The 16,383-nt window shown below is 37.9% G+C and overlaps 1 protein-coding gene across 1 annotated transcript in view; it reads left to right on the top strand.

Annotated features, from left to right (window-relative positions):
- Positions 1-16,383, top strand: part of VPS13B (vacuolar protein sorting 13 homolog B) — a 424,315-nt gene that overhangs the window by 374,417 nt on the left and 33,515 nt on the right. The window contains exons 42-47 of the mRNA XM_008924039.2: positions 3,468-3,629; positions 12,847-13,002; positions 14,365-14,628; positions 14,775-14,858; positions 15,026-15,201; positions 15,691-15,861. Of these exons, the coding sequence (XP_008922287.1) occupies positions 3,468-3,629; positions 12,847-13,002; positions 14,365-14,628; positions 14,775-14,858; positions 15,026-15,201; positions 15,691-15,861 (1,013 nt within the window). The remainder of the gene's footprint in view (positions 1-3,467; positions 3,630-12,846; positions 13,003-14,364; positions 14,629-14,774; positions 14,859-15,025; positions 15,202-15,690; positions 15,862-16,383) is intronic.

Raw genomic sequence — 16,383 nt, 5'->3', positions numbered from 1 at the left:
ATGCTTTGAAATAGCTATGAGCTGAGACATGAGCAGAAAGTCCTGAATGACTAGGGAAAACCTGGTGACTAGTATTATGTAGGATGCTTTCCCCCCTCTCTGAATAGAATTCACAAAATATTTGAAAGCCCAATAAAGGAGAGACACTTTCCAGGCTTCTCTGAGAGAAAAGAACAGCTGAAAAATGATCTAAAGAGTGGCAAGAAATCGTCCCCCAGGAACTGACCCTAGTCTGTATCTGATTCAGGCTGTTGATCTTTTGCTGATTCTTTTGATTTGCTGTTTTTATTCAGAGGGAATTTTTTTCTTAGTCCACACTTAGGTGTTTTCTGCTCCTGGAGTCATCATTCAGCCCTTCAGCATCATTGCCACACAAATGGCCCAGTTCTATTTGGGTTTTTTATGCCTGGTTTCTCTAAACTCTCTTTTATCAATCAAGATTTCCTCACTGCATCTCTTTGCTGACTTTTTATTTTCTCCCTTTCTGCTCACCCCGTAGAAGCTTCTACTGTGAGACTTCAGTAGCAATGTGGAATCCGTCTCCCTGTGATGGGTGCAAGAACTTGCTGCACATCCTCAGGGATCAAGAAGCATGGGTGCTATTCTATCTGGGAAAAATCTCCTGTCTTTACTGCAAGGAGAATAAAGTTGCCTAGAACCCTGCCTGTGCAGTGAATAGTTGCCATACTGAGCTAAAGCATCCCCAAGCTTCCTTGACTATCCTTTAGTCATCTCTTATTACCAAGACCTGAGGCATCTGTAGCTTTCTCTTAAGCCTGGCAGCATGGACCAATGCCTTATTATGCAAAATTTGGTATTTCCTGGGTTAAAACTTTGGAATTGTTATAAAATTGAGTTTTAAATACCTCTTTCATTTAACTTTGAGAAGTGTTGCTGTTGAAAGCATTGGATTCTAGTAGCAAACCTAGCATTTAAGACTAATGAGTAATGGCAGTCGTTCATCAGCAGCAAATGTGTGGAAGTCTATTAATAATTCCTGATGGCATAACATTCCTCCAGCACAATTTAGGAGTTCTATGCATGCCAAAAACTTGCTGGACTCTCTTTTCCCTCTGGAAAATGCAAGAACCTACAGTTTGTGTTCACTTACTTGAAACTAAGTTAGTTAGTAAGGTAAAAAGAAGGAAGTTCATCACCTTCTGGCGTTGTTCTTCCAGTCTCTGCGTAATCAGCAAGAAAATGTATTGGAGTAGAAGAAAAACCTTTTCAAATTCCCCTGGGGTTAGATCTAGGTTTGACTGTAGCAACATACTTAGCTCTGTAGATAGTAAATCCTCCCTTTTAAAAAGAACATTTTGCAAAGCTGTTATGGGAAAATATATATATTTGTGGTAGACTTATGGGTATGTGGGTATGGCAGCTTGACAGTAAAAAGTCGTAGATCCTCCATTAGAAAATGCCAAAATAAACTCTACACTCTGAAGTGGCACTGTAAATGTCAGCCTTTAGCACACCCAGATCTGCTACTGAATGTCATACAGACATATTTCTCTGTAATGAATTTTGCTGCTTAGAAGAAGTGTGCAGTTTTGGTTGTGCTTACCTAACTCTTGTTTCACAGAAGATACCTGATCTTATGCAAAACAATTAATGAAATTTGGGGAGAAACCTTTAATCTAAATATTTTCATGCTTAAATACTCCTTGGATGAATAGGTTTTGCACAAACACTCCCAGCCAATCATTCTGATATTCCTTTACGAAGGGAATTTCAACCTGCCTTAATTAAGGACAAAGGGCAAGGGGCACAAACTCAAAGACAGGATGTTCCATCTGAACATCATGAAAAACATCTTTTCTGTGAGGGTGACAGAGCACGGGTTGTCTAGAGAGGCTGTGGAGTCTCCTTTGAAGATATTCAAAAGCCGTCTGTGTGCAATCCTGTGCAACTTGCTCTAGGTGAACCTGCTTCAGCAGAGGGCTTGGAATAGGTGATGTCCAGAGGTGCCTTCCAGCCCCAACCACTCTGTGATTCATCTGCAGTCATTCTGAAGTTGATAACAGTAGTGGACATGCATTCAAGGATGCTCAATTGGACATACCTTGCACACTTCGCTTTTCAGAAAAACTCTTCCATGTGCATCACCCAGCAATGGTCTACAAGTAGTGTACCAGACAGTTTTTCATGAATGACTGAGGATCCATAGGGATCTGTGAGGAAAGATTTCTCTCCCTCTTGTTTGATCTCTGAGTTTCTGCAGGCATCCAGGCACATTGTTATCAAAGAACTAAGAGACTCGTATGATTAGAGACAGGGAAGGTGCTAGCTTTGTTAGGTCCATTTAAAAGGTCCACTGAGAGAGCAAGGAGGGGAAACAGCTCTCAGAAACCATGGAGGTTCCAAAAGTTAGAGAAAATGTCATGGGAAGAAAGGATGAGAAGAGACCAGCTGGGTCATGTTATGAAGAAGGAAACCAACCAACAGTAAAATGTTGTGTGTGTACTAGGAAAGATGGGTCAAAAAGAGGTAAAAAAACCCACAAGAAGATGAATTCCTTGTGTTATACTCATTAAATTGCGTGAAGACTATCCAAATGTTACTTTTTTTTTTCTTTGAGTCATTGTTATGGTTGCTAGATGGTTGCTTGTAAGTGGAAGGTGCCAGCCCAGTAGTGACTAGGGCAGAAATATATGAGAGATGATCTCCAAACCAAATTATCAGTCACACTTTGACCTCTCCCATATAGGGGATTATAGTTTGTGCCTTCAGGAGCTGTAACTCTGGTAATTTTTATGACTATCATATAGTCTCACTGTGTCAACAGAGTGACAACCAACCAGATGAAAAGCAGAAAGAGGGGATGGAAGGATGCTGCAGGCTGGAGAAAAAATATTTTAAAATCTGAAATACTTTTAAAACCCTTGATAATTTTTTTTTCCTTTTAAATTGCATGGTGCATTTTCAAACTAGCCTCATGGACCTATGAAAATACATTCCCCATGTCTCCTGCTTTTTCTTTAGTTGACTTTTCAAGTGTTGTGGTATCAAGGGAGAGTCTTCTTCTGCTGGCCCACAGCAACATTTCAAAGTAGAAGCAGCAGCTGGGGAGAAGGAAGTGCAACCTGTTGGCCTTAGAGATCAGTTGTCAAGCATGGAGAAAGCTCTTCTTGCCTCCCTGCTCAGTTTGTAGTGCCCTGTCTGCCCTGCGTGACAAGTAATTCCCACAGAATTGAATTTCGTCGAAGTTTTTTACCCAAATTAGGAAGTTTAGTCTTTATTGTAGTTTTAAATCTAAGATTTGCTGTACAGAAACGTGAAGTAAAATATGATAAGTCTTAGAATATATTTTGTCAACGTAAACACTATATTTTGCAGAGAGTAGAGTGCTATGAGACCAAAACTAATTGAAGAGATCTTGTATTTCTGTGTTGTAACAGTCGCCACTGGGCAGGCAGCTGCCAAATTCTTACTGATTCTTACTGGCTTTCATATCCCTTTCCTTCCAGAACCAATGCCCTGAGGCAGAGGAGTTAGTCTTCAGCCATTTCGTGATGTGTAATGACACACAAGAGACACTGCGGTTTGGCCAGGTGGATACTGATGAAAATATTTTGCTGGCCAGTCTCCACAGTCACCAGTACAGCTGGCGCTCGCACAAGTCCCCACAGGTATGTCAGAAACAGTCCTCCCAGTGCAGCATTTGCTAAAGCTGACTGTTGGCTTTACATGCTGATTCTTTGGTTTTCTCTGTGGCCTTGACTATCTCTCAAGCTCCTGTTCCTTCAGGAGTCACATGCTGGGGCTGCAACAGAGAGAAAAGGTAAACATAGAGTGAGGAAAGCCAGAAGTGTTTAGAAGTTACTCAAGGGTGGAACTGGATGTGCATGACCGCTTTTTGTAAAACCGAGCGCTTGTGGAAACTGAAGCTTCTGAAAAAAGAGAAAGACAGCTTGCCAGGTTTTTATAACTAAGTGATCAGTGTCTGTTTTCTGAGATGTACATTAGAGGTTTGGGGAATTTTTTTAATGAATTGTTTTTGCCAGAAGCATCTGTTCATTGAAATTGTTTGCAGAACAGGGTCAAACTGGACAAAGCACTCAAATTAGCATGTGCTTGCATTAGAAAAGATTTGAAGTTGTGAGAAACACCCCACTTATATAGCTTAAATAACTCAGTTTCTGTTTCTTTGATTTTATTTGAAGAATAAACACTGAAACTGAAATAAAATATTTTTAAACTATCAACAGGAAGTATTTCAATGAAACCATAGAATCATATAAGTTGAAAAGACCTTTAAAATCATTGAGTCCAGCTCAGCACTGCCAAGTCCACTGCTAAACCATCTCCCTAAGTGCCACATCCACACCTCTTTTAAATACTTTCAGGGATGGTGACTTGACCAGTTCCCTGACCAACCTGTTCCATTGCTAGACAAGCCTTACTGTGAATTTTTCCTAATATCCAATCTAAACCTCCCTGTCACAACTTGAGGCCATTTCCTCTTGTCCTGTCACTTTTTACTTGGGAGAGGAAACCAACACTTGGATGGTGGTGAGAAATGGACTTTTCATCTTAATTCAAAACAAGATAGGAATTTAAATTTTTAAAAAAGAAAATGTTAATGAGACAGCAAACCTATTTCTTCTCTTTTCTTAATATATACCCAGCTCTTGCTGAGTGGGAGACTAGGTACCTGTGCCACTCTACTTGTTGAGCTGTACTCCTGCTCTGAAGACTTACTAAAATTTTTACAGATCCTAGAAGAAGTGTAGTGAACAGGGGTTCCTCACTCCTCTAGAGCCCTAGAAGATACCAGTATTAGCATGTGAGAAAGAAGGTATCATAATTCTAAACAGGAGCTGTGCCCATTTTCACTGCTGGCAAGTTTCAACTTACATTGGGAAGCAGATATGGCAAATTTACTGTGGTTTTCATTCATATGTCAGCTGGTGGATGTGCAAAACTACTGAATTTTACATGAATGTGGTCATCTGTGCAGGGAAAATTCAGCCAGAGTAAACAGTTGTAGTTGACACTGAAGTCAAGGCATAAGTTAAGAGGAAGCCAGACTAATAAAGGGCTGTCTTACCCCAGCGACAGAGGAGCTGTTATAAACAGTGTGTGCACAGAGGGAGGCCTTTGGAGACACAGAGACTCTGGAGTACTGTACATCCCTTTTCATGTTTTCAAAAAAGACATGTTTTCTCATATGAGCAAAAGGCCTGTGATGTCCCAGCCCACAGGCGAGCAAACCAAATGGGTGACTGTGCTCTGTGCAATTGGGCATGTGTCAGTGTGAGACAGGATCCCCACTCATCAAGTGACACTTGGGTTATGATAGATGTGATTCCCTTCAGTTGTGTGAGGAAGAAAGAAAGCTAACTAAACATGGCATATATTTCAATTACCATTTGCTTTTGTAGCAACCACCCAAAAAACATTTAAACCTTTCCATAAACACGTGGAAGAAGAAGGAAATATTTAAAGCAATTTTAAATAAACCCACAACCAAGTAAGGCTTTATTCCTAAAAATTTGTTATATCCATATTCTGGTTACTTATATGAAATTACTTGGTTGTGAATCCATCAGAAAACCAAATCACACATAAGGGAGTGGGTGAGGTGACAGTAGGAACTTCAGATTCATTTTTCAGATATTCATTCTTCAGCTGAGAGTTGGTGATGTCAAAGGGTTTCCCCATGCTGTTTTGCTCTAATCAGATTTAGATTCACTGAAGAACTGGGCTGATAAACAGTCAGGAGTGTCATGATGGATTCCCAAGTCCCAGGAGATGGCAAAGATAACAGCTCACTTCTGACTCAACCATATTGCTGGCCAGCAGGCTCTTCTAGTACGGGGGTTATACCTCCCTTGTCCCAACCCTTGGAATAATATCAAGATGATTTCTGCTCTGTTAACATTTTTCAACAGTCTTCTCTTGCTGGTAAAATTAGAGACTAAAAAATAGCTGAGGTAATTTCACTGAAAATATATGGAAGCACAGGCTTTCTACACACTGTTGAGATAGAACCAAATTTTCTTCACAAAGGTCAGAGAACCTTGGCATTCCCCTATAGGCTTATTCATTTGGTTAATGCCAAATACAAATCACTGTAAAAATAACATGCTCCAGAATGGCAGCTCATCTGAACAGTACAATCCTTTTTTGTTTCAAATCATACAAAACAAGTTTGTTTAAATATTATTACAAATGTTGTCATGTACATTTTTTCAGTGATTAATACAAATCCTTGAAATGAAAATAACTCAATCAAGACATCAGGTTGTCCCTGTTATGCTGTGGCACTTTTCTAATTGTTTCCATGGAAAACTATCTAACAGCTTATTATCCAAAGGTCAGAATAATGCCCAAGCATGGACAAACCCTCCCAGTGTCATATTCATGGAATGCTAGATGACTTCATAGTTATGAAATTATTTCATTTCTCATGATAATTCCTGACTTGCCAAGTTAGTGAATTTTAAGAACTCTGAGAGCCGATTGTAAGATAAATGTGAAATAATCCATACTTCTGGAGTCAGGGACTTCCCTCCAGGCATTAGTTCATACTTGACTTACTTGACTTACTCTTGGGGATAAAATGAGTTAGGACAAGGTCTTAGATACCACATTCTCTTACTGGGAAGGAAAACCAACTTGCACAACTTCGGCTGGCTCATGTTTCTTGTTACACAGGCACTAAGAAGCAGCGGTTGCCATGAAATACTTTATTTAACCTCTGCAAAATGTTTTTTTAGTATGGCAAGGCAGTTCAGTTAAATGAAAATAAATAGTTTTAAAAGGATTGTATTTCTTTTACATTCACATCAATAAAATTCTCCATTTTTCTTTTGCTAATTAAACATAGAGATGCAGTAATTGCCCATTTAAACTATTTTACACAAATATATATACCTAAAATAAGTTATTTTTTGTATTAGAGGATAGTTATATAATGCTTTATTTACATTTAGAATTAATTTTAGTATTAATGAAGCTACTATAGTCTATAATTAAAAATTGTTCAACTTTTTCATGTTACAAAAACAGCGAGAGCACACCATAGATTTGGATTTTTCAGCTCTTGATGGTGTCCCTCCAACTGTTTTACTTAACTTAAAGCTTCTTTCTTCCTCTGTTTTTTTCCTGCCCAGATCCTCTACATTTCAGGAACCTAACCTTTCCCTTTTAACTTTTATTCTGAATACTGCAGGTCTCGCTAGTTTGGCTAATATTTCAGTAATAAGTCTGAGGTCCAATGCTCACTCTTCTATTCCTCTCCATCCCCCCACATTTTCCTCAGATTTCATGAGGTTTTGACCTTCCTTAGGGATAAGACACCCCCAACATATAGTTCCTTTCAGAGTTGAGGTAGGTCCAAAACTGATGGCATTTGAGGCTTTAAGCAACTCTAGCTAAAGCTGCCAGACTTCGTGAGTTCCTTTTGCAGATTTTAATGAAAGATAGAGGTCTGTTAGATGTCATTAAAAAGGAAGAGAAGCTACATCACTCCTGTGCTGTACAGACAACACTGGCTCCTAGGTCATTATTGGATCGAGTCTGCACTCCTTATCTTGATCTTCACATTGCTTTGTGGGATGGGCCCCAGTTATGTCAAAAGTCATGTTTGTCTCCAAGACAGCTGTGTTTTTTAGGAGAAGAACTGGAGCATATGATACACAGGGTGAAACTCCGAAGTTAGAAGAGATCAGATCTTCCTAGCAATTTGCTCAGAGTTAAGGCATTCTGTCTTGCAAGACAGTAGGCAGTTGGAGGATCCCACTAGGGATCACAGCAAATGTAAAAACCAGCTATTCATGTGAGAGTCCCCTGACTGTATTCTGCAGATTGTTTGCTTGTGGATAGACAGCACAAATTGTCTATAACATGCTAGTTATTACTAGTTGTTTTCCCCGCACAAACTTCAGCAGAGTCCTCTGAAGAAGCAAAGAGTGATGGATTTAAGTTCATTCTTTTGTTTTCTATGCAAAACATAATGTCGCATAGAAGTTTTCAGAAGTAGCAGCTCTCAAACCTTTCTGCAGTTTCCTCACAGTGTTACAATAACAGTCCATTTTCACTTTTCACCGTCTTTAACTAGAAGCAGCAGATGTAGTGGGTGAAAATCAGTTCCTCTGTTGATTTAGGCAGTTATTTCAATGAGAATGTGACCAAGTTACAGTTTATAAACAAAATTGATTTGTTTCTTAACACAGTAGGTAAATATGCCTGAAATAACTCTGTGCCACTTTATTGCTACTTACATAGAATTTGAGGGAAAATATCTCTATCACTTACTTTTCTTCTGATTATGCACTTAAAAATCCTTGAGTCAGATATTAGTACTGGTACTGGTTAGTACATTATTAATACCTTCAACGGAACACATTTAAAGTTCTTCTCTTATTTTAAACAGTATGCCTGCAAAGCACAAATTCTGATAGAATTTTATGAACATATTTTTAAGGGCTACTGTAATTTTGCAAATAGCAAATTTGCTATTTAAGAACCTCCTTCTTGTTCTCCTACAAAAAAATAGTGAAGCCAAATTTTAATTTATGTGGCATCTCCAGCAGGATCACAATTTATTGTTATTTATTTCCATGTTGCCATTCTTTCAGATATTGGATTATATAATGTGTAAAATTCTATGCAGTACTCTGTGGGTTCAAACTTAGAAACTGTAGCTTATATGTCAGTTATTATTAGGATATTTTCCTGGTTTACTGTTTAGAATGTTACAGGATCTCTGCACAATCTCTTGTACTTTACATAATCCTTCTCATGTCATTTACAAAACAACATCAGGCAAAAAGCAGTTTTCAGTTAATTTGTACTGTTCAAGTACTGTTACTTTTCTTTGGAGTCCTGCATTCTAAATCAGTGCTTATACTATATTTAATGTAATTGACTTTCTAGGTAATATCTGAAGCAGATAAGGATTGATATTATCCATGAACCTTCATAATTTGATTACTGTTCCTTAACCTCCTCTTCTGCAGTGTGTAGAGAGAGTTTGTACCTGTGAGTTTCAGGTCTCCTTTGCAGGTTATTTGAGGCTCACAACACCTCCAGGAGCCCCCAGGGTCAGAGTTTATCTGCCAAGTGTGACCTTCTTTCTACTAGCCAGCATGGGGGTGATGGAAACTGCCTTCTCCCATGCTCTATACTGGCCTTCTGTCTTACAAGGACTGATGGCATAGGACTGGTCCCATGAGAAAATGAAGCCAAAGTGAAATTCAAGCTGTTTTGGTGGCCACTGCAGCTGATAATGTGCAGAATGAACATTTCATTCACTGTTTACCCAAATACCAGTTGGTTTTATTGTTGTAAATCCCAACCCTAGTCAAGAGCCACCTTGTATCCTGAAAACATAGCAGAAAAATACCAGTCAAACTACTCCTTTAATTTTTCAATTAAAAAGTGCTTTAGCTTCAAGTCTTAGAATTCAGCTCGCATTTCCAGGGCAACATTTCCTCCACGCTTCTGTGTTATCACAGCGTTTATTTTACTATCTTCTATCTTTTAAAATAAGAACTGCCTTCACACCATTAGTCAGGTCCTAATTTGATTCCTCCCGGTCTCCCAGAGTTCAGAGCAATACAAGCAAAACAAGACAGATACAATCTAAGTAAAGAACCTTGGTGAAACCAAGTTAACTTTGGTGGGTCTACAAGCAAAGTGGAAATCAAATTTGCATCGCTAAGCATTTTGAGGGCTCAAGCTTTAGATTACTTACACAGCTGGAAATTGCTGCCTTTTCTGAACAGGCTCCATTCTTAGTCTCATTTTTAATCCCCATTTTAGTCTTCATGCCTTGTCATATGACACTCAGCTTTATTTACTCAGATTGTATCCTTGACTCACACATCTAGTGGAAAAGTTAAGTAAATTTTGAGGAGCACATAGAAATAATCTGTGAAGAGATGTGGTAAAAAGTACAGCTTTTCTAGCCATTTTCTCCAGTAGGAGCAGTTTCATCTTAGTCTGCTCCCCTGGAGCAATTTCTTTTTCTCTCAAAACAGAAATCCATAATGGCTCAGAATTACAAATCCAAACCCCAGCTAAGTCTAGTCAAAACAAAACTCTCTGGGTTATCTACTGGTATATTTCCCTGACAGAAAATGCAGCAATCAAATATTTGCATGAATGAGTGCCTATCGTCACATATACAATAGATAGTCTAAGTTCTCTCTCAACTACAAATTTCCACTTTTCACTGTATTTGTTAGAATGCTTTTGAAGTCCATTGAAATGTTTTTGTACCTTTATGCAATGACCTCTTTTCTCCAAATATATGTCCCATACCTAGCTATACTTGTTGAACTTTTTTTAAACAGTGTCTAATAAATTCTTAGAATTAGCATAAAGCTTGATAAATGAAAGGGAATTACATGGCAATTACTGTGAATCTGTAGTACTAGGTCAGTTTTATAACATTAGAGCTCTGCCTTGTTGAGTGTCTGACACCACCTATTACGACATCTTCTGCTAAAATAATGTTAACGCCTGATTACTTAATTCTCTAAAATCACTTCCATTTTTATTTCATGTCATATATCTCTGTATCACTTAGTGTCATTTGCTGATTGTTTCTAGCCACATTTTCCAGAAGTCGCACATTTAAATAACTTAATCATCCAGAAATCCCTTTGCATTTTCATGGAATGCAGTTTCTTGGCTCAAAAGTAAGCTTACACATTACCTAATTCTTATACTGTTATATCATTAATACAAATATATTAGATATCTTTAAAATAAATTATAAAGGCTGTTTCCTTTGCATTTGCCAGTATACAAATAGTATGTTTATAAAATAAGAAATTGCCAATATGTGATAATAGCTCTTTTTTATTTTTCTTTCTGAACTGTGAAGTTAAATGCAGACTAATCGTTGTGCTACAAAGAAAATTAGAAAGGCAGCATTTGGGAGCTAATGACTGCTCAGGGAAAGCTGACTGTGTTTCTTGGGAACATTCAGCTCATGAGCAAAGCTGTTTATACAGGGTGGGAGACATCCTAATGTTGGAGCTACATACAATTACTAATCGTAAATTATAGCATTTACATGACATCTATCTTTGGAGCATACCGTATTTTGTGTGCCTTCTAGCTAAGACTGACCACTTAAGTACCTTTTCTCGTTATTTGGCTGTCATTTCCAGCTACTGGTCTCTCCAAAGTAAACAGTTTTCTTGTTTCTCTTAATTTTCATATGTGATGAGATTTATTCCCAGCTGCCTCTGTAAGAAACTGAATGGATTCCAGCCACTGCAGTTGGATTTTTTTCTTTTGTTTTCTTTTTCCTTTTCTGTAACTAATACTTAAGAATCAAAGTGAGGTGTTTGTTTATGAGTTTGACTGTCCTAGTGTGTAACTTCCTTCAACATAACCTTGAATATAAAGCTGTGCCCACGCATGAGCATATCCAGATGCCTGCCCTTGCACACACAGGCACATATTAGCCTTTGTGCTTCCAGCATAAAACTCATTTGAATCTGAATACAAAAGTCATCACTCTTGCAAATTCAAAAGCCACCCACTGAATGGATGTTATTGTTCTGTGTGTAACTTGTGCTGAGGATACCACAAATTGCAAACAGGCTACTGAGTTGTAATGTCTTTGAAAGTTGTTGCTGTGGTTGTTTCTTAAAACAATGAAAAAACCCCCAACATCCAACCCTTCACAAAGTCCGACTGGCCAGACCCATGGCCAGTGCTCTCCTTCTGGAAACAAATCAGGGAAGAACACACTATTTACAAGTTTCAATTTTTGCTAGTGTAAATAATCAAACTTTGGGCCTGATCCTGTTCTCAATTACTTAAATTAATTAATGACAGATGTCCAAAATCAGAGTGAAATTCAACCCCCAAGAAAGAATTCCCACAAGTCCTTTATATGACTGTTTTAAACAACTTAAGTGATGCTTAGGATCTATGCTGGCCCTCTGCAAAGAATAAATTTTACCCAGAATGCTTATTGCTTTGATCCCTTATATATAACTCATATCCTTAAGTTTGCACAGCCACAAAAGATCTATACAGAGCTAAATAGCCAGATCTTCAGCTGGTGTAAATTTATATAACTTCATTGACCTACATGGAACAGTACCAATTTTCACTACTCTGGCTTAAAGAATCTCCATGGGACAGAGGTAAGTGCGTATGGTGGGTAAATGGATGAAAGGCTCTTCAGATGATGAAAGACTATATTGCTCTGGAAGTGATTTAGATTAAACTGGAAAAAAGCCACTCCTTTTCCGGAATAAATCACACAGGGAGTATAATTATGCAGTTAAATTTCTTCTTATGCAGTCAAGCTTGAAGTTACCACCACATTTGAGTAAGAAATGAAATGTTTCCCATCTCTCAGCAATATGCCATGTTCTCCATTTAACACACATATATGCAAGCTATGTAAGTCCTTCTTTATTTTGAAGGGAAGGGTATTTGTAATTTTCTGTCTTAATTTGAAGGCCAAAAATCTGGCCTGGACCTGTGTTCCGTATCACCTCACCGATAATAGAGTGGATTTCTAGAACAATTTCAAGGGTAGTAAAGAAAATCTCTTATTTCCTGTTTTATGCTCTCTACTTACCCTTTTTTTCTGAACAGTTGTGTGCCTCAGTCCTAAATACACTGTTAAATCAGGTAATTTATAGAAATGCAGGATTCAGAGCCATTTTAGGGTATTGTTGTTTCTTCTGATTGTATCTGAAATCACAGAATCACAGACTGAGTGGATCATTCAGACAACTAGTGTGCTTAGTTTTGCTTAGTTTTAAAACCACGAACATTTCTCCGTCGTGGGAATCCATATCCTACTGCAAGGCACTTTTTTTTCCCAGTTATGTATTGAAGTAATAATTTCTTTCTTTTCAGCTGTTACACATCTGTATTGAAGGCTGGGGAAACTGGCGGTGGTCTGAACCGTTCAGTGTGGACAATACAGGGACCTTCATTCGTACCATTCAGTACAAGGGCCGGACAGCATCACTTATTATCAAGGTTCAGCAGCTCAGTGGAGTGCAGAAGCAAGTAAGGATTTGATTCAGTTTGGAAAAAATAACATGAGTAATTTAAACTGTTACCTATTCACGAATCAGTCACTTTGTTATTTATTCTCTTCTACTGGGATCTGCAAAAAAACAAGTATAGCAGTCTTCTGGGGCCATTTTTGGAAGTTTTTACAACTCTTTTCTTCACTTTGGTGTGGATCTTAGCATTTAAAAGCTCAATTGCCAACACATATTTTATATGTTCCAGTAAACATCTCTTTGCGTGGTTTGTAAATTCTGACAGTGCTAAATTACACAATCTCTTGCATGCTTTAAGCTCTTGAGAAACAGATTATTTTATTTTTAAAGAAACTCTTCTTATGTTTTAAAATACATTCTGGGTTGTAATTCAGACCTTCATATTTTTTAAAGAGAAAGAAGTAATGACCAAATTAACATTTGAAAATGAGCTGCTGTGCAATAACTTTTCACATACTATCTTTGTAAAGAGATCTGTAATAACACTGCAGTTGCTCTGCCTGCATTGGCAGAAGCCAGAGCATGTGGTGAACATAACACGTTCAGCTCATGGATGTGGCAGAGCGCCTTACGTTGCACAACAGCAATACAGCTGATCAGACAAGAACCGTGCCTGGCGTCACTGAAAGCCCTGCTTAAATTTTATTTGGTAGGTTGTAGCTATGGTGTGTGCCCTCATTAATGAAAAACAAATGGTGATGGCTGTAGCAGAGATACACGTGGAATGATGTTCCCTGGTATAGCTTAGAAAAAGTCAGATGTGTGTTCTATGATGAACAATTCTTGCATGATGGACAGCAACAACGCCAAGTCTAATTTGGTCATTTTCTAGGTGGATGCACTTAAATATAGAAATATGTTATTGCCATTTAATGAAATTATAAGCTTTAAAACAACAGACATACTGTGAAAGGTCTGGATCATTGGCTTGTGATGGGAATGTGAGGTATCAGTAGAAACCTTTCTTCTGAATTACATCACTGTAACTGCTCAGAGAGGTCTCAGCAATCAGAGACCATCACAGAACTCTTAAAATCCAAAGCAGAATTATGTTAACCATGGGCAGTACTGCTGCATTCAGTGAGAAGGAAAGTGGATATGTTACATGTTTCTTTCAAGCCCAGATATGGCCTTAGCAATATTTCAAGCATTTTACTACCTAGGTTTCTATGAAATTGCATGTACATTTGGCCAATAAAAATAATGTTTTACCGTTCACTGCCTTCAGCAGTGAAAACCTTCAGCTTGGGAAAACCTAAAGCAGAGAGATTACTCTTCTACAGGTTTTCACACTCTAATTCAATTTTTACCTTTTTTTTTCCACAATTATTTATATATGTGCTGTATTTTTTGTGTGTTTTAGATCCTAATCTGTGGCAGACAGACAGTCTGTAGTTACCTCTCTGAAAGTATTGAACTGAAAGTGGTTCAGCATTACATTAGTCAAGATGGACAAGCCATTGTTAAAGAACACATCAACTGCCTTGCAGCCAAGCAGAAATTACCTTCATATATCCTAGAAAACAATGAGCTCACTGAGCTGAGTGTGAAATCTACAGGAGATGAAGACTGGTCCCGAGATGTATGTCTAAGTTCTAAACATACAGAACACAGCACTGTCATTCAGGTATGACTAGAAATGGGTATATGGAATATAGCATTAAAAATGTCTGAGAGAACTGGGGACTTTGCATTTAGACTTGTATTTGATATAATAAATATTGAACATTATCATCGTGAAATAATGTGTAATGCCAATCTCTCTGCATACAGGTACCATCTTCAAAGAATTCAATTACATATGTGTGGTGCACAATTTTGACTTTAGAGCCCAACTCACATGTGCAACAACGATTAGTAAGTACATTTAATGTCTCTGAAATCTAAACATTTATGCCTCACATGTCATATAATAAATTAAGGGCAGAATGACCCACAGTAAATATTTATTAATAGTTTGTTTGAACAGTTGTAATACTGAAATAAAATTAGACTTAAATTAGTGTGTTCTGTTCTTTTTGTAGATTGTTTTCAGCCCTCTTTTCATTGTAAGGAGCCATCTTCCAGACCCAATTATTATACATTTAGAGAAAAGAAGTCTGGGACTTAATGAAACACAAGTGATTCCAGGGAAAGGACAGGAGAAAGTACTGCAAAATATAGAACCTGATCTTACGCACCACCTGACATTTCAAGCCAGGTAAAACACTTGCTTTCCTTGAAACAGTTCATTTGTATGGAAAAGAAGGAATAATTTACACTTTAACTTCTGCTGCATTTTTTCCAAGAGTATGGCAATTGCAGAGGGGATAAAAAGAACAAGCATATGTGGCCTGAAATGAAATATTAAATTTGGTATAACTATGCTAAGCACACTGGCATTTGTTTGGTTAAGCAGTCCATGTACTTCTGTTTTAAAATATAAATTCCTGAATGATCTTGAAATGTTTTTGAGAATACTGAAGAGTTTCTAGGGTCTCAGACACAAAGGTCATTACATTGTCATAACAAGTCCATGCATGTCAGGAACTGCACAGGAACTTGTTAGACATTGTAACTTGATTCATCCATGATTACGTTGAGAGTGTTCCTGCTCAGAGTATATTTGGGAAGCTTCATTAGAGAAAATGTTAGTGCTGCTAACGCTTGATCTTGTTGTGTAAGTGACTGAATCTGTTTTCAACAACAGGGAAGAAGATGATCCATCAGAATGTGCAGTCCCAATCTCAACCTCACTAATTAAACAGATAGCAACTAAATCCCATCCAGGTGGCAATGTCAGCCAAGTACTGTCTGAGTTCTATGGCACTGCTAATCCTCCCCAGCCTGCATGGCCCTATAATAGGAAGGATTCAGACAGGTAATTCCTTGCTTAACCTTCTTCATGGTTCTTGCATTGCCTTTCCAAATAAACTAAAATCACATTATATATGTCATCAACATTAAATATATTTTCAGTAATTACATGATTCCTGTATGTAAGCTGCAGAATCTGTGGCAGGTGGGAAAAAAATGAGTTCAGCCTATGGGCTGCCCTTGTTTACACTGAGAAGATTGCATCAGTAAGGATATTTAAAAAACTGGCCTTTTTTTTATGAATGCACTTTCTTTACTGCAGCTCTAGAGGTTGTTGTTTATTCAGCTGCTGTGTGTTTCAGTACAGAAACAGGGAGTTGCTGTAGAAGCAGTTGTTAGGGAAAAAAGGAAATGTGATTTTATGACTACAGAAGTCACAGGGTTAGTTCTGAAGGATAACGGTGATTCTGTTAAGACATTTATTAATTGACTAAATTTAAGTTTAGCTTATGCAGTTGAAAATATGCCTTTATAGCCTACATGTAGTTAGATCATCTCAGTTCCAGGATGACAAGCTAAGAGGACA

The sequence above is a fragment of the Manacus vitellinus genome, unplaced genomic scaffold (assembly GCF_001715985.3).
Source record: "Manacus vitellinus isolate BGI_N305 unplaced genomic scaffold, ASM171598v3 scaffold_1_pilon, whole genome shotgun sequence".
Lineage (NCBI taxonomy): Eukaryota > Metazoa > Chordata > Aves > Passeriformes > Pipridae > Manacus > Manacus vitellinus.
The sequence above is the reverse complement of the archived record's forward strand: the minus strand, read 5'-3'. Positions and strand labels throughout refer to the sequence as shown.